Source organism: Rhinolophus sinicus, linkage group LG14 (genome assembly GCF_036562045.2).
Source record: "Rhinolophus sinicus isolate RSC01 linkage group LG14, ASM3656204v1, whole genome shotgun sequence".
Taxonomy (NCBI): domain Eukaryota; kingdom Metazoa; phylum Chordata; class Mammalia; order Chiroptera; family Rhinolophidae; genus Rhinolophus; species Rhinolophus sinicus.
Genome location: NC_133763.1, coordinates 10,468,430 through 10,487,817, shown reverse-complemented (window position 1 = coordinate 10,487,817; position 19,388 = coordinate 10,468,430). Strand labels below are relative to the sequence as shown.

General features: G+C 37.7%; 1 protein-coding gene across 1 annotated transcript in view; it reads right to left on the bottom strand.

Moving 5' to 3' along the window:
* The window catches only part of LACTB2 (lactamase beta 2), a 28,132-nt gene extending 8,751 nt beyond the window's left edge, over nucleotides 1–19,381 (bottom strand). The window contains exons 1-3 of the mRNA XM_019726099.2: nucleotides 19,210–19,381; nucleotides 9,212–9,375; nucleotides 5,287–5,413 (exon numbers count right to left, since the gene is read on the bottom strand). Of these exons, the coding sequence (XP_019581658.1) occupies nucleotides 5,287–5,413; nucleotides 9,212–9,375; nucleotides 19,210–19,331 (413 nt within the window). The 5' untranslated portion in view covers nucleotides 19,332–19,381. The remainder of the gene's footprint in view (nucleotides 1–5,286; nucleotides 5,414–9,211; nucleotides 9,376–19,209) is intronic.
* Nucleotides 19,382–19,388: the final 7 nt, after the last annotated feature.

The window sequence follows — 19,388 nt, the reverse complement described above, 5'->3', positions numbered from 1 at the left end:
GAAAAAAATAATGAAAAACAAGAAGAAAGTGGACAAAATAATAGAATAAGAAAAGTCACAATTATGCCACCTTCAATATATTAACTGATGAATGCAAGTATTATTAGTAGATGCTAAAACCGCTGGATGAGAGATTGTCGGGAAGCAGGACAGCCACAGAAGGCAGCGTAAGGGTACCTGCTTTGGGCTGAAGTCACAGGACCATATTACTAATAAGCAACAATGAAGCTCCACTAAAAAGACGTGTAATTGTCATTAGCAACTAGCGGCTCAGTACTTTCACAGGATAACTCTACCAAACATTTAAAGTCAGGTAATTACACTACTACTCAACCTGTCTCAGAGCATAGAAAAAGGAAAACTGATGAATCCCAAACCTGACAACAGTTGTACAAAAAGAAAACTACCCAACTTCAATAATGAATATCATTATAAAAATATTAATTAAAATATTAACAAATAGAATCCAAAAGCCTATTTAAAAATAGTAACATTATGACCAAATAAAGTTTATTCAAAAAATGCAAGGGTGTTTCACTATTATATGATCTCTGAAAATCATAATAAAGCTGTGGCGAAAAGTACTAAGATCATCTCCTAGACACTTCAAAGGCATTGGACAAAATTCAACTCTTAAATAACAGTATTTAAGAAAACTGAAATGACTATACCTTAGAAGAGTTTCTCCTTTGCTAAAAAATCCAATCAAGCCCTTAATATTAAATATTGAAACTGTAAAGCCGTGTAAAAGATCTGCTAAAAGAGTATAGATATAACGTACAAGAACATGAGATACTAGTGTAATGGGAGCAATTATTTTTGAGAGGCATTAAAAACTGACATTAAGAACCACTATGCTTTTATGGTTTCTAAGTACATGCTTTATCTATTGCAAATAATTACTATATTATAGTTGCATCAATGGTAAGGTTATTAAAGGGACGTTAGACATCATGTCTTTTGTCTGATTAAACCTGCCGCAATTAGTTAATAATTCAATGTTATACCTTGTTTCCCTGAAAATAAGACCTAGCCGGACAATCAGCTCTAATGTGTCTTTTGGATCAAAAATTAATATAAGACCAGGTATTATGTTATGTTATATTATATCATATTATATTATATTATACCTGGTCTTATAGTAAAATAAGACTGGGTTTATATTAATTTTTGCTCCAAAAGACGCATTAGAGCTGATTGTCCGGCTAGATTTTATTTTTGGGGAAACACGGTAGAAAAATAATTTCTGTAGGTATATTTCTAGCAACTATAAAAATATATGGGTAGATATCTTATCTTATGGACAACCTTCTGAACAATCACACATAGAAGGCATCTACAAAAAGAACCTCAATCTTTTTTCTTAATGTAGAAAAACTCCTTTGGAGAACCATTCTTTTTTAGAGTCTGCAAACTGTCTTATCCGTCAAGGTGCTTGCAATGCCTCCTTTATATTCCCCTTCCAGTCCCCATGCCAGAGCTCAGTAATGGTTTTCTTTGATTATTTTCTAGGCTGGAAGCAGTAAGATTTCTTAAGTTAAGAGATCCAGAAATTCCAATTCTCCAGTCACCTGGGTGGCTAATGCTTTAATTTACATAAAAACTGTTAAAATTCACTTCACATAGGCAGGAGGAGAAAAGGAAGTGACATCAGGAGGACAAAAGGAAGACAGAGCAGAGGAAGAGCAGCTGTGGCCCTGCCATTCTTCAGGTAGGGCATTTAGCTAGTTCTGCCACTTCCTGTGAGAACAGACTTCATACGCATGGCTCTCTTAGAAACTGAGGAACAGTCAACAAAAGCTGTCAGATTAACTGTGAGAAATTAAATTTAGTTCACTAGAAAATTCCTGAGGATTACACCCAGAATCCTGACTGAAAAACCTTGCTAACTTTCTATATTTTACTAATTGGTTCTTGGTGAGTATTATCTCTCTGTTGTTTTTTTTTTTTTCCTTTTCAAAATTGGCAAGTAGACAGGACCAACTGGACATCAAATATTTGGGGACTTAAGTAAATTTTAACTTGTTTATGAAACTTTTGCTTAACAATGAGTCTTCTTGTTATTATTTAAAACAATTGGGTTTTACTGATTTTATAAAAATGGAAATTGGAAACTATGGTAAATTAAATATTTTATTCAGATTTTAGCTTAATTAGAATTTATATTTTGAGAAAAGATTATTTACTAAGTCATTTAAAAAGTGTGTCTAGGGGCGGCCGGATGGCTCAGTATGTTAGAGCGCAAGCTTTTACCAACAAGGTTGCTGGTTCAATTCCCACATGGGATGGTGGGCTGCACCCCCTGCAACTAAAGATTGAAAACAGCGACTGGGGGGGATCAAATATATGGTGATGGAAGGAGAACTGACTCTGGGTGGTGAACACACAATGGGCTTTATAGATGATGTAATACAGAATTGTACACCTGAAATCTATGTAATTTTACTAACAATTGTCATCCCAATAAATTTAAAAAATAAATTAAAAAGAAAACAGCGACTGGACTCGGAGCTGAGCTGCGCCCACCACAAGTTGATTGAAGGACAATGACTTGGAGCTGATGGGCCCTGGAGAAACACACTGTTCCCCAATATTCCCCAATAAAAATTTAGAAAAAAAAAAAAAGTATGTCTTTTTTGTTTGATGCTTTGTGTTCGTTTTCCCTCACAATCTTAAAATAGATTCCCATACTTAATTTACCTTAATTACAATGCGGTAAACCAAAAATTAAATGGGATTCAGATAATATTGAGATCCTTAGCATCAATTCACTCCATGAAATAAGATATAAGAGTCTAATAAGGGGGTGGGGTAGGAAGCAAGTACGTGGGTGGCTTTGGGGCACTGATACTGTTGTTTCTAGATCTACATGCCGTTCACACGGTTTGCTCAGTTTGTAACAATTCGCCATTCTGCATACTGATGATATATTTACATTTTTCTGCTTGCATACTTTAATAAAAAGCTTAAAATATGTGGTCTGTTCATGGCAGATGGATAGTAGTTAACTTTTAAAGGCTGAATAGTCTTTATCTGCAAATTAGGTATAGATCTAATAGCCATGATTCTGTGTAACTGATAAACCAATCCTGTGAGTCCGAAACCTGTGAGACAGAAGACTCCATGGACCACCTCCCGTCCCTACCCTTTTCTTTCACTCGGCCTATGGCTAGTGTGTGCTGGGGGAAGTTCAGTACTGTCAAGAATACTTTCTGAAGAAGTAGTAATATATTGTTTGTTTTCCTTTGGCATCACGAGCAAATCATGTTTGACATATTATCATATTTTCAGTAAGAGCATTTTAAGAAAATTGCCCAGAAATTAGTTGGTTTATAAATTAAATTTTGTAAATCACTAGCGTAGTGGAACAAACAGGATACTCGTTGCAAAGGGGGGGATGGATACCCATTACTTCATTTCCTCTTTCTCATTCATCTGTTCCTCTACTTGCCTCTGTAGATATTTACTATACAGAGGACATATATTCACTGCCTCCTATGTGCCAGGCTCTGAGGACATACAGATGAATCTGGTGTCTGCCTGTGTCAGAGAATGGCTAGCTTATTATCCAGCCAATTTCCTCTTTTTCCTGGGCACGAAGTTAAGCTGTATTTCCCAGCCTCGCCACAGTCAGGTTGGCATGTGACTGAACTGACAGCCAATGCCACCGAAGGCTTGCGCCATGAAAACCTCCCCTGCCAGATCTCTTCCGTGCTCTCTCTCCACACACTGGATGGATTCTGGTGAGCATGGCAACCTTATCGAGGACAGCAGAATCCACAAAATGGAAGGATCCTGAAACATTACTTGCAGGAGGGCCACTTGCTAACCAGGAACCTCTTTTGGACTTTATGTGACTGAGAAGTAAACTTACTTAATTTTGAGCCATTACAGATTTCTGGGTTGGTTTGCTATGGCAACTGGCATTACTGACATCATGAACCTAAGGAGTTGATTACACATCAAAACATTACAATACAATTTAATAAGTGCTATAAAAAATAATAAAAATTTGGGGTGGCTGGTTAGCTCAGTTGGTTAGAGCACGAGGTCTCAACAACAAGGTTGCTGGTTCGATCCCCACATGGGATGGTGGGCTGTGCCCCCTGCAACTAAAGATTGAAAATGGCGACTGGACTTGGAGCTGAGCTGGCACCTCCACAACTAGACTGAAGGATAATGACTTGACTGGGAGCTGATGGGTCCTGGAAAAAACACACAGTTACCCAATTAAAGAAAAAATAATAAAAATTATACGAGAGTTAGAGGAGGGAGCAGTTAATTCTGCCCAGAAGGGGTTCTTGAAGTAACGTATGTATGAACTGTGGTTTGAAGAATAAATGGATAAGAATTTATCAAGGAGACAGGAATGGAAGGGGTAAGGGGTGAGGCCCAGGGGAAGGCATGAGCAAAGGCATGAACAGACTTAATGCACTCGGGAATATTCGGATATGGCTACTTGTGTTTGCAGGGGCAGTGGTAGGAGCTAAGACCAGAAAAGTGGTTTAGGGCCAGACTGTGACATGATAAGGAGGATAAACATCTTGTTTGTAGTGACAGTTAGTCAAGATTACAAGTGACAGAGTGTATGAAGCGTAGACGCCCCGTGCCTGGAGACATGAATATTAAGCAAGAAGTAACAAAAGTGGACAGGAAGAAAACAGGGACAGCACTGACAAATATTTTTGAGGTAAAAACTAACCTGATTAGAAGTGGTAGGTGAGGGGACGGGAAGTGGTAAAGGTGAGAGGAGTCAGCGTCTATCTTAGAAGAAAAAATAAAATCTTAAGCACTGAGAGAAGATGTTCTGAAATCTGAAAGCAAGTACAGATCATGGAGGAGAGAGAACTATGATTAGTTCAGTTTTAAAATTACTGCGTTTGAAACACCTTTTTGAATCCCTCCAAGGTCATGGGGGATTGTGGGCCTGGCCTAAAATGTATTTACTTTAGGTATGGGTTATCTTTTGGAAATGAGAGTATGAGAAAGGCTCGAATTTAATTAATGGGTAGATACCTAACTCACCCCAGAAGGAAATGGTAATCTATTTTTTTAACTTAAATTTTATTTATTTAAAAAATGGTAAGCATAATTCACACGAATAATTTAAAAAGGATAGAATGAAAAGTCTTTCTTTTTCCTTGCTTCTCAAGCAACCCATTTCCTCTTCCCAGAGTAACCAATATCAGAGCTTTTGTATCCTTCCTGAGATATGCTTAATGAATACAAGCAAATATGCAGAAATCTTCCCTCCCTCCCTTTTTATGACACAGGACACTTACGTACCTTAGAGTGGCGCCCTCTGTCTTAATCACGTCTCCATCTTTCAGATAAACGTATTGTTGCTCTCCGTCTCCTATAATTTCCTCTCTCTGAGGATTCCGTGGGAGTTTTTTAACGCAATAGGTAGTCCCTAGTGACAAAACATGTGAAATATTTAAGGCACACTTTAAATGATAATTCAGCCTGTTAAGAGACCAATTTTCCTAGAGCTAACACTTGTGAATAGCTAAGAAATATTAACATTAAGAGACAACAGAAAATGGGATGAATTATATAGCAGCATATAGCTGACCTACAACTGGTGACCGACTGCCTCAGCCCTGGTGGGAGCGCAAGGCTCCTAATACCAGCACGGGCCAGGGAGCTGTGTCCTACACAACTGGACTGAGAAACAATGGTTTGAACTGGAGTGGGGAAGGGCGGAGGCGGAAGAAAAGGGGAAAAAAAATGAAATAGTGTTAACAGGTCGATCAATATAGCAGCTGCAGGTTAGGAGACTGGAGAGGGAGAGATCAGAAAGACAACGAGGGGATGACTGTAATAACCCAGCTGGTAGGTAATGAATATTAAGGCCAGGGTGGTAGCAATGGAAAGATGGAGGGAGAAAAAGCCATTCAGAGAAAAATTGACAAGCCACAGAAATCTAGCTAAGTATGGAGGATAAAGAAGATAGAAATATTGCAATATAATAAAAATAAAACAAAACAACAACAACTGGAGCTTCTCTCTCCAGCCCCAAACTCCATTATTTTGCATGTCAGAGGCTAAAGCAAAATATATGCTATTCTGGGAACTGTCTTCATTACAGAGTGACATGGTGAGGTTTTTTTGCTTTTTTAAAATTTTTAATCTGCATAATTTTGCCTTTTAGTAAAGAAGTGGAGGTATATTATTAGTTATGAGATCTTTGGCAGACAATCCTTCCAAAAAACTCACAATTATCTCAACATTACAAAACAAATGTCATACTATAAAATAACTTGTCAGTTTTTAAAATTATGTGTAAATATGAAAGCATATATCCTATTCACAACAGTAATCTAAATGTATAAATGGGATGGAGGAGGGCATGCTAAAAGCAACCATATAATAATAATAATAATTATTATTATTATTCTTTTAAATAAGAGCTTGAGATATAATTCATATACTATAAAATTCACTCCTTTAAAGTGTAAAATTCAGTTTGTTCTTTTTTATTCTCGTTAAAGAATTACACAACCATTAGCACTATATAATTTTAGAACATGGTAGTCACTCCCCATTCTCTCCTTCTCCCAGCCCCTGGCAACCACTTATCTACTTTCTGTTTCTATCATATAATTATTTTAACAGGCGGAAACTCTCACTTACTTGTTAATGTTTGAATAATGGATTATAACATCATTGCTAATGCTAATTATTTAAGCTGATAACAAACATGTGATACTGTGTATGTATAATATTTTCTATTAGAAACACCTTGTAATTGAATAGCATAGAAGCAAACATTTGACTCCTAGGTCTTGGATGTGAAATTTGTGGCAGAGACCCAACTTCAGCTGCAAATAATTACCAGATAACAAAATACATTTTTCAAAATTTATTCAAAAACAAACCAAAAGAAAACACTCAAGCAGCCTGGGACTATATAGTTCTCATGTCTGGTAAACTTCTGGCTCCCTGTAAGCCACTAGGAGTTCTGAAATTATATACTGATTTAAAAATTTTTTAAGCAGGTGCCTCAGAGTTACTGTATCTTCCCACAGAAATTTTATAAATGGTATTCATCACTTTGGTGTGGCCTGAAAACAACACAGGTAAGCATTATAAAGTAGTTGAAAAATTTCTGCTGTAATTAATAATTAAACAAAATAGTAAAACAATATGGAACAAAGGAAACAATAATAAAACAGAATGGAACAAGACAGTCGTGATTAAAGGTTTAGGGAATGAAGAAATACGTGGAACTTCTGGGGGAAGATTCTGAAAGGTACCTCTGTATAGTTTCAGTGCTGAGGGTGTCAAGATCTGCATGCAGCTGGTCTAGATTCAATAAAGCTCAGAATGATACTCCTCAAGTATTAAAATTTTAGTGACTATGAAGCAGTATCAAATATCTCCTCGCTTTTCTTTAAATCAATCTCATAGGTAATCTATTACATAAATATTCATTATTTTGTATGGAACCCAATCCTATTTTAATTTTTAATTTAAAGAAAGTACGTCAAATGTTCATTAACAGGTGAATGGAGAAACAAATTGTGGTGTATTCCTACCAAGGATTCCTACTTGGCAATAAAAAAGAACAAACTGCTGATATATGAAACATGGGTGAATTTCAAAAGACATGATGCTGTGTGACAGAAGCTAGAGAGTGATTCTGTGTGTTTCCATTACGTGACATTTTAGGACAGGCAAAGCTAGTCTATAGTGAAATAAGGCAGATCAGTGCGTGCTGGAATTGGAGGGGAATCACAGCAGAGGGGCACAAGGGGACCTCTTTTTGGGGTGATGAGTGTTGTTTATCTTGATTGTATAGGTCACATAGATGTTTACAAACCATACGCTCAAAACAGGTACATTTGATGTATGTAAATCCAAGTTCAAGACAGTCGATTTATAAAGGAGAAAAAGCAGGCCGTAAACATTTTAATTTTTCAAATTGACCCCCATGCTAAAAGAAATGACCAAAGCTAATTAAGGATCCTGAGCACAGGTTTTTTTAATTCACAAAATTTAACGGGTAGCTAAAGAAGGGCTGAGGAAAACTCAGAGTGAGCGAGAATGATTCCCTGCGGCATACAGTCAGTCCCCTGGGACTGTAAGAAAGGCGGTGACAGGGGTAAGGAAGTCCGGTTAGGCAGTTTTTTAAGAATGAGCAGCCCGGTGACTTTGGCTGCTGCAGCTGAGACTATCTTTCGGCCTTAATTATAGTCTCAAGGCCTAAAAAGAAGACACTTAAACATATTTAAAAGTAGTAGTTGAATGCATACATACGTTCATTCCTTTTGTCAATGAACATTCTAGACCTCCTTGTCCTTCCTGCACCTCGCACATGTCAAGCACACCCCCATTCCAGTATGTCCGCTCCTCTGCCTGGTCTGCCCTCCTCAGATCCCTGTGTAGCTTACTCCCCACGCCGCGCATCCCAGACATAACGGCCACCGCTCTCGTCCACTTTATTCTCTCTCCCCTTTTCTTCATTTGCCTTTATTTTCCTTCGTAGCACCTACCAGCATCTGATGTATTCTTTATTTACCGTTTACCTTCCCTACTAGCATGAAAGCTCCATGAGAGCCGAGTCTTTGCTGTGTTCACTGCTACATCCCTTGTACGAAGAACAGTGCCTGGATAGAGCAGCCACGTGAACACTTGTTAAAGGAATGAATGAAGGAATGAATGAGTGAATGCATCTATGTGTGCGATGGTGTGTTTGAGGGGATAAGGAGAGATGCTAAAGCGTTAGTACTGAATAGGTTTCAGGGACAGAGAATTTTCAATGCAATGACCTTTCACCAGTATTTCAGTATATCAGAGTAATAGCCGTAAAGTTATGGAAGATTTGAGATCATGTTTAGAATGTGGCCAGTAACAGCAGCTACCCATGGAAAGTGTTTAGTACAGTGCCTGGAACCCTGCGAATGCGTAACAGTGGTTAGTTATTATAAATCTGAAGCAGTAGTTGTCATACAGACTAAATAAAAACTGACCTTCATAACTGGGCAAAGGGGGAAAGTAAGAGAGAGATTTGAAATAGAAAATAGGACTTTTACTTTTTTCCTTTGTTAAATGTGGGGGCAGTATTCAAATTATATTAATTTCTAAAAGTACCATTTAAATATAAGGTATTCAGTAAATGGTTTACTAGCTTATTTTCTGTAATGGAAATAAATTATTCCGCAAACAGAGTTTTCCTCAATGAGCTTAATTAATGTTTTCTGTTTACCATTATCGATGTTTTTGCAAATATCTCCTATGCCTCCAGTATGATCACGGTGCCAATGAGTCACTATGATTTCCTGGATTGCTGTGTTAAATTCAGTCAGAGCCTGCTTTAAACAGCTGATGTATTCTGGAATTGCTGGTTCTCCAGTGTCAATGAGGATTCTCCTGAAAGTTAAATGGAAGATAATCACACAATTGGAAGAGAGTTAATATTAACATAGTTCTCCCACATAATTTACATTTAAGAAACTGCATAAATTGCTTTGCTTTTAAAACCAGCTGTGTGTTATTTCAGCTTAACTACGGCAATTTTACAGTAAGTTCTTAAACCTAATGTTAAGTCTGAATAAGGAATAACAGCAAAAATACTGAACACTTACCTAGTGCTTAAAATAAATATGGCACTGTTGCAAAGACCTTACCTATTTTAACAACTGTATTCCTCATAACAACGATTTAAGGTAGGTATTTCACTATATTATCCAGAAATTATGTAACTTGCCCAAGGTTACTCTGTCAATAAATGGCAGAAGCAGCATTCGAACCCAGGTATTCTGGTGCTAGAACATGTGCTTTTATACACTCTGCCTTCGAGATATTTTACAATATCCTCCAAAGTCTCAAACACATGAAATATTTTGCTTCAAAGGTATCCTTAAAGAAACCAGTCATCTGTCCCACATACAGAACTTATCACTGACGCTTTGCATTCAGTGATACATGAAAATAAGAGCAGTAGAAAATCAAGGGGGAAATGTCTGAGCTGCTTTGTTTCTTTACTTAGACAACTCTTGTCGTTATATTTTTCTGCGTGGTTCTGAACCTTCGGTATATTTTGTTTGCCCTTCCTCACTATTTTATGGAATGAGGATTTTTCTTTATGAAGTTTTCCTGAACTAAAGAAATTAGGGTGATATTTCCTTCTGAAGAACCAGTTAACAAACTTCTTAATTCACGTTTCATAGTAACATCTCCCTAATTCAGGCTGGGGGAGAGAAGATTAGTCTTCATGAAAAGACTAAGTCATTCATCAATTCAATAATTGTTCACAAATCGTCTACTATGAGCCACACCTCTCTTGCCTCATTTACATTCAGATAGAGTGGGAAGGGGGAGCTGTGAAAATAAACAGTAACAATAACAGACAGTGGCAAATAACAGAAAGCATTTTTTAGAACATTAAAATGGGGTAACTGACAGGAAGTAACTGGATGCCTATTTTATACTGGATGGCTTGTTTCCCTAACCCTATTCCCCGAGACCCAACAGCAAACTCCCCTTTCTCAGGGAAGGAGGGCAGTGGCTTTATGGTCCACTGGCTTCTACCTACATCTTAAGTTCTGTAGAGCAGTGGTTCTACTTCACAAGTATACAGTGTTATAACTCTCCCTTTTAGAGACAAGGAAACCAGATTATACTGGCTCAAGGGTGTGTTATAAGGTGGCAGTGGAAATATAAAAAAGAGATGGTTTAAGGAACGTCTAGGAAATAAGTGCAACCTATCAATAATTACTTTTAAATATAAATGCCCCAATCAAAAGACATAAGGTGGCTGAATGGATTAAAAAAATCAAGATTCATATACATGCTGCCTACAAGAGACTCACTCAGATCTAAAGATACATACAGATTGAAAATGAAAGGATGAAAAGATATTCCATGCAAATGGAAATGAAAAGAAAATTGGGTAGCAATATTTACATCAGGCAAAATAGACTTTAAAACTAAGATTGTAATGAGACAAAGAAGGGAATTACATAATGATAAAGGGATCAATCCAATCAGAGGATATAACCCTTGTAAAAATCTGTGTACCCAAATAAAAAAATACAGTGAATGCTAAAAAATTCATTGCAATTAAAAAAAAATCTATGTAGCCAACATAGAAGCAACTATATACATAGAGCAAATAAATATTAACAGACATAAAGGGAGAAATCAACAGTTATACAATAACAGTAGGGGACTTTAACACCACAGTTATACGAATGGATAGATCATCCAGACAGAAAATCAATAAGGATACAGTGGCATTAACCGACACATTATGCCAGTTAGAATTAATAGATATAAGCAGAACATTTCATCCAAAGCAGCAGCATACACATTCTTTCAAGTGCACATGAAACATTTTCTTGGACAGGTCCTATGTTAAGCCACAAAGCAAGTCTCTACAAATTTAAGAAGGCTGAAATCACATTAAGTATCTTTGTCACAATGATATGCAGCTAGAAATCAATTACTGTGTTTCCCCAAAAATAAGACGTAGCTGAACCATCAGCTCTAATGCGTCTTTTGGAGCAAACATTAATATAAGACCTGGTTTGATATTATATTATATAAGACCCAGTCATATATTATATTAAAATAAGACCAGGTCTTGTATTAATTTTTGCTCCAAAAGACGCATTAGAGCCGATGGTCCAGCTACGTCTTATTTACGGGGAGACACACGGTTAAGAAGAAAACTGGAAATAACACAAACGTTTGGAGGCTAAACAACATGCTACTAAAAAACCAAAGGGGGAAGGAAGAACTCAAAGAGGAAATCAAAAAGTACATTGAGACAAATAAAAATGGAAACACAATGATCCAAAATGTATGGGATGCAGCAAAAACAATTCTAAAACTTTATAGTGATACAGGCCTACCTCAAGAAACAAGAAAAATCTCAAATAAACTTTACACCTAAAGGACTAGAAAAAGAACAAACAAAATCCAAAGTAAGTATAAGTAAGGAAATAAACACATACAAAGGATCATACAAAGGATCATAAAGATTACTGCTAACATTAGACAGCAACAAACTGGACAACCTAAAAGAAATTGACAAATTTTTGGAAACAGTGTTCTAAGACAATGAATCAGTAAGAAACAGAAAATCTCAATAGACCAATTACTAGTAATGAAATTGAATCAGCAATCAAAAACTTATGACAAACAAAAGTCCAGGACCAGAAGGTTCCACAGGTGAATTCTACCAAACATTTAAAGAAGAATTAATACCTATCCTCCTCAAATGATTCCAAAAAGTTGAAGAGGAAGGAACATTTCCAAACTCATTCTACGAGGCCAGCATTATTGTGACACCCAAGCCAGAAAAAGACACAGGGAAATATCTCTGATGAACATAGATGCAAAAATCCTCAACAAAATATTAGCAAACCAAGTTCTACAATACATTAAAAGCATCATACACCATGGTCACCTGGGATTTATTCCAGGGATGCAAGGTTGGTTCAATATCCACAAATCAATCAACATTATACACCACATTTACAAAACTGAGGCTAAAAATAATATGATCATCTCAATAGATGCAGAAATAACGTATGACAAAATTCAACATCCATTTATGATAAAAACTCTGAACAAAGTAGGTACAGAGGGAATATGCCTCAACGCAACAAAGGCCATATACAATAAGCCCACAGCTACCGTGTTTCCTCAAAAATAAGACCCAGCCAGCCAATCAGCTCTAATGCGTCTTTTGGAGCAAAAATTAATATAAGACCAGATATTACATTATATTATATTACATTACATTATATTACATTATATTATACTATATTATATTATGTTATGTTACGTTGTATTATATTATACTATACCTGGTCTTATATTATAGTAAAATAAGACCGGGTCTTATATTAATTTTTGCTCCAAAAGCAGCATTAGAGCTGATTGTCTGGCAAGGTTTTATTTTCGGGGAAATACAGTAACATCATACTCAATGGTGAAAAGCTCAAAGCTTTTCCTCTAAGATCTAGGACCAAGATAAGGATGCCCACTCTCACCACTTTTACTCAACATAGTGTTGGAAGTTCTAGCCATAGCAATTAGGGAAGAAAAAGAGACAAAAGGCATCGAAATTGGAAAGGAAAAAGGAAAACTGTCACTATTTGTAGGTGACACAATACTACATACAGAACACCCTAAAGACTCCACCAAAAAACTATTAGAACTAAAAAATAAATTCAGTAAATTTGCAGGATATAAAATTAATATACAGATCTCTGTTGCATTCCTGTACACCAACAACAAACTATCAGAAATAGAAACTAAGAAAACAATCCCATTTAAAATTGCTTCATAAAGAATAAAATATCTAGGAATAAACTCAACCAAGAAGGTGTTACTTGTACTCTGAAGTCTATGGGACACTGATGAAAGACACTGAAGATGAAACAAATAAATGGAAAGATATATCATGCTCATGGGTTGGAAGAATTAGTATTGTTCATACAACCCAAAGAAATCTACAGACTTAATGCAATCTCTATCAAAATACCAAAGGCATTTTTCACAGAACTAGAATAATCCTAAAATTTGTATGGAACCACAAAAGATCCTGTTTAGCCAAAGCAATCTTGAGAAAGAAGAACTAAACTAGAGGTATCATACTCCCTGATTTTACTACAAAGATATAGTAATCAAAACAGTATGGTTTTGGCACAAAAACTGACATATAGATCAATGGAACAGAACAGAGATCCCAGAAACAAACCTTAGCTTATATGGTTAATTAATCTACAATGAAGGAGGCAAGAATATACAATGGGGGAAAAGGCACTCTCCAATAAGCCGTGCTAGGAAAACCACATGCAGAAAATGACTTCTCATACCATATACAAAAATCAACTCAAAATGGATTAAAGACTTAAATGTAAGTCCTGAAACCATAAAACTCACAGAAGAAAACATAGGCAATAAACTCTTATGACATCAGTCTTAGCAATATTCTTAGGCTCTGTCTCCTCACGTGAGGTCAACAAAAGCAAAAATAAAAAAATGGGACTACATCAAACAAAAACACTTTTGCACAGTGAAGGAAACTGTTAACAAAATGAAAAGGCAAATCTACTGAATGTGAAAAAAATATTATAATGTAACCTCTTATATTGACTCACATAGCAATTTAAACTAACATTTGGAACTTTCATATTATCTCTTTGATCCTCAGATCAACTCTAGGGAAGTATTATTTGTTTTATTTTACAGAGGAAACTAGTCTTCAGGAAGGTGAAGTGACTTGCTCTAGGGCCCAGCCAGAAGAGGTGTGGGAAGCACTAGAAATTTAGGTACAAGGTCCAGTGACTTCTCCACTCAAGAGGCACTGCCTCTTGGGTGGAAGGGGATTGCATAGGAAGTACCCAGAATCATTCTTCATATGGCATAAATAAAACTTCAGCTGTAAATTAGAAAAAAAAAATGTGCTCAGTTTCCTCCTTAACAAATAGCAATTCTCTCAATGATGTCTGTGAATAGTTACTACAGAGATTGGATGGTGTCATCTCTAAGTGGGCTGCTCGACTTTGTTCTGCAGACAACACCCCATCTGAGGAGGTCGTTTTGCAAGTGCAAGTTATGCTAATAAAGGGGACAAGAAGAGTGCAGAAGACTGTACAGTCTGTGACCAATTCATTCACTAGAGCACAGTGCCTGGCACGTAGTAGGCACACAGGAACAATCGCTATGTGAATGGAGAAAAAAAAAAAATCAACTGATGGAAGTTAGTGGAATCAACTTCCTTTTTTAGGTACTTTACATCAATGTTAAGATGGTCTCTCTCTGAAATATGCTGTCACTCTTACAACATCGTTAGGTATTTTCTGAGCACCTACTATGAACCCAGAATTGGATGGCATGAGGGAAGTGGAAGTTATAAAAATAATAGCTAACAATATCATATACTTTCTACATGCTAGAATTTGTTAAGTGCTTTTGATATGATTTTTCACTTAAATTTCACTGAATTCTCGCCACATCCTTATGAGGCAGACACTATACAACCCTCATTGTATAGATAAGGAATCTGAACTTAGGGAGTCAACTGTCTTTTCCAAAGTCATAAGCCAGGATTGGGATTTAAGTAATCAAAGTCCACATTCTTAACTGTAACTACTCCACTAGACTGTCTTTTCCTATTAATAGGAAATAGTATATTTGCCCTTAAGGAATTTACAATTTTGATAATAAAGTTTAAAATTGCAGCTTTTCGAGGTTCTTAGGCAGAGAAAGAACCTGGACGTACTCTTTGGAAGATCTGGATATTATTTGTCTATTCACATGTTTATTGAGTACCTATGTACTAGACATCACAGTAGGTCTAGCAATGCTTTAGGGAAATTCATTTGGCATCCATGAGCTGACCAGATGAGGAAGACCAGCTAAAACTGCAGTCCTAGAATCATAGTAGAGAAATGAAGAGAAACTGTAGAAAACACTCATTCATTCAGCAAATATTTACTGTACTACCTGTTCTATGTATGAGGTGTGATCAAACAATATGGTGAATGTTTAAATAAAAAACATTTATTACAGTAAAAGACACATTGCCATTAATCCCCCTCAAACTACTCCCCCTTGCTTCTAACTCACTTATCCCATTGTTCTTGCCACTTTCTGAAGTAGTTTTGGAAGTCATCTTTTGTGAGTGTCTTTAATTGTGCTGTCATGGCTGCTTCAGTGTCCTGAATCATTTTGACTTTGGGGAAGAGCCAGAAGGTGCATGGTGCCAGATCTGGTGAATAAGATGGATGAGGACACACTGTAATGTTTTTATTTGACAGAAATTGCTTAATACCAGAAGTGATGTGTGCACGGAGTGTTGTCATGATGGAAGATGATTTATGGCACTTTAAAACACACCTTCTCTCAAACGTGGCTCACATCCAACTGACTGCATGGAACAAATCGAAACTTGTCACACACTGTGACTAAGGTTTGATGCACTGCTCGCCGTATTGAAGATCCCTGTCTTTCAGTTGGATGGTGCTCAGTAGCACCATTCACCGTATTTTGTGATCACAACGGAAAGGCTCTGTGTCATACATCACTTCTGGTACAGCAATTTCTGTCAAATAAAAACATTACAGTGTGTCCTCATTCACCTTATTCACTGGATCTGGCATCGTGTGACTTCTGGCTCCTCCCCAAAGTCAAAATGACCATGAAAGGTAAACATTTTGTATTGATTCAGGACATCGAGGCAGCCACGACAGCGCAACTAAAGACACTCATGAAAGAGGACTTCCAGAACTGCTTCAGAAAGTGGCAAGAATGATGGGATAAGTGTGTTCGAAGTAAGGGGGAGCATTTTGAGGATTAATGGCAATGTGTCTTTTACTGTAATAAATTTTAAAAATTTAAACATTCACTCTATGTTTTGATCACCCCTTGTACAAGGCTGGGTGTTGGGATACAGTAATGAATAAGCCTTCACTGAATTTATATTTTAGTGGGAAGTGGAGGTGGGTAAAGACATTAAGCTTCTTACACAAAAGAATAATTTTATTATCATTGAGATAAGGACATGAAAACTATGGCGTGCTAAGGCAGTGTATTACATTAAACTAACATACCATAGTCTAAGGGGCTAGGGGAAGGCTTCCTTGAGGAAATGACATTTTAACTGAGCTCTAAAGGATGAGAGGGGAAAGCATGCATGAAAGTTGAGGCAGAGTGGATACAACTCACCTATCTGGGATGGAAGAGAGGATTGAGATTAGGTTTATTACATAGATGGAGGTCAAAAGATGTACAAGGCCTTCTCATTTTCATTAAAAAAATACTACTCTGGCTATATGGGGGAGAATGGATTGAAGAGTGACAAAAGAAGATGCAGAGGCGTCAATGAGAGGCTACTTTAGAAGCCTACGCAAGAGTTGTACTGGCTTGGACAGGGTGATAGCAGGGAAAAGCGAAAGTGTCACAATGGCTTGGATGTGTGTGCAGGAAGCAAAGAAAATGTCAAGGAGGGTACATACAAATTTCCCTTGATCAGAAGTGGCGATGGCTCTGTGTACCAAAATATGGACGACTGGAAGAGGACCAGGTTTAGTGGGAAAGCCCAGCAGTTCAGTTTGGGAAACACTGAGTTTCAGGTGGCTCTGAGTCATCCAACAGAGATTTAAGAAAGCAGTTGGCTACCCTAGTCTGGAGATCAAGTTTGGATTTTGTCTCAACTGGAGCTCTAAATGTGGGAGTTATTAATGAACAGATAATAGAGGAAGCCAAGGAAGTAGACAAGATTACCCAGGTAGAGACTATAGCGTGAACACAGAAGAAAACTAGGACTGCATCTTAAGGAATGCAAACACTTAAAAGATTTTGTAAAGAGAATAGTCTATAAAAGGAGACTGTGAAAGAGCAGCTAGAGAGGTTACAGGAAACCAGGCGAAAGAGATGATAGTAAATCAAGGAGTGGTCAACAGCGTCAAAAGACACTGAAATTCAAAGATGATGGGAATGAATGGAAAAATGCCATTGGGTTTAGGGATATTGGAGCCACCTGCGATCTTAAAACTGTTTGGTGCAGAGGAATAGACACAGGTAGATACCAATATCAGAACCTCTTACTTGGACCCAATTAATATTCATTTCTAGCCACCTGACTTCTACTTTATACAGTAGAGTAGCATCATCTGTACATTAACTTATTCCCAACTGTATGGCTCAACTATATGGACTCATCATACATATCACTCTCTCTCATATATGAGTGATTCCACTGGCCATTCCACTCCATGAGTTTATGTGAGTAGTAGTGTAAGCAGAATAAAAATGGGAGACTGTAAATCTGCCCTTCTCTCAGTCAGTTTCAGGTTCTTTATGTCTCTTTTAACACAAGCACTTTGCTACACTGAGTGTGATTCTAATGTTTGTAGATACAGTAGGTATTTTTCATACAACATGGTCCCCAAACACAAGCCAACTTCTTCATCTGGTTTTCAAATGGAACCCGCCATCTGTTTCATTGCTGGGAGAAAAGCAGGCTACATTGAACTTGCTGAAAGACAGTACACCGATCTCTAAACATAGCGTTCTCCTAAGAGACTTCCTACGGGAATTTTGACTATATGCAATTTTCATCTTAGGTACTAATTTTTGACTAAAGATTACACGTGGAAGCGAGAAGAGAATGCCTTCGGACTTCCTGGGGAAAGGGAGTCCTAGCCAAGACAGACTGTACCCTAGGTAAATATCGGGTAGGTAATTTTTTTCCATCTAATTCTCTATCCTCCTGGATTCTGGAGGCAGCTTAAAGCTATTGTACCTCTGACCCTGCCTTGTCTACCTAACCTTTTGGCTGCCTGACTTTCAATACTTCCAGTTCCTGCCACTTCTAAAATTCTGATTTACTGGAAAAAGGCAAACACAATAGATACTTCATATCAAAAATCAATAAACTACACTTATTAAACTGTTTTTAGTAATCAGCTATATTTTATTGATTGTAACACGTCTTGACTGCACAATTAATTTCTATGCTCAAGGGGAACTATATCTTATTTCTATTTTGTATTATCTGGCACACAAAAAATTGCCCAATGCACTGATTGTGCAGTAAACCACATCTGCTCGTTTCTGCCTAATTCCGCTAAAACAGAATGTAGCTTTAGAAGAGAAAAATCTTAGAAATACAGAGAGGTTTACTCCACCCGCAAAATAACCTAAATAAAACCACACAGTAGTAACAAAAACAAAAGGACTAGTCAGTTCCTCTTTCCCAAGGGTTAGAGGGGGCGCTTTTGGGTTACAGACTCCAGCAATTTGGAAGCAAGAAAATCCTGCCCTCTGCCGCTGAGTTCAGAAAAAGGCCTCAGCACAATTAATCGCTTTCGTGGAGGGAAATTCCACTCTGGGCAAAATACGAGTGAAAGTCAGAGGGTGAGCCAAGTACACGTTTTCCTGGATTCTTAACAACTCCAGGCGATCCTAGCTTCCCAACCGCTGAAACACGTTCACCCTGGCATTCAACACCAAGCAAAATAAATTGGGTTTCAAAAACAGGAAGTTTCTTTCTTTCTTTTTTTTTTTTTTATTTCTCCCGCAGCCATTTGTAAGTTAGAGAGGTAACCGTCCGGGGTGGTTGTGATTCAGGGGAGGTCGGGATCGGGGCAGGACGCAGCTCCCGCCCGCCGAGAGCGGTCATCGCAACCCCAGCTCCGTGCCTCCGGGGGGGCCAGTGTGTATGTGGGGGGTGGGGGCGTTTACCTGGAGCCGGTCCCTACTAGGTAGGTGTTGGTGCCTTGCAGAGTCATGGGACCCGGGTTACAGCCCAGGACGCGCACCACCCGACTGGACAGCCGCTCGATGCGCTGCAGAACGGCAGCCATCACCGCTCCAGCCCGAGCGCGCACCAAGCAACTAGGACGCGGGGCGGAGCCAGCGGT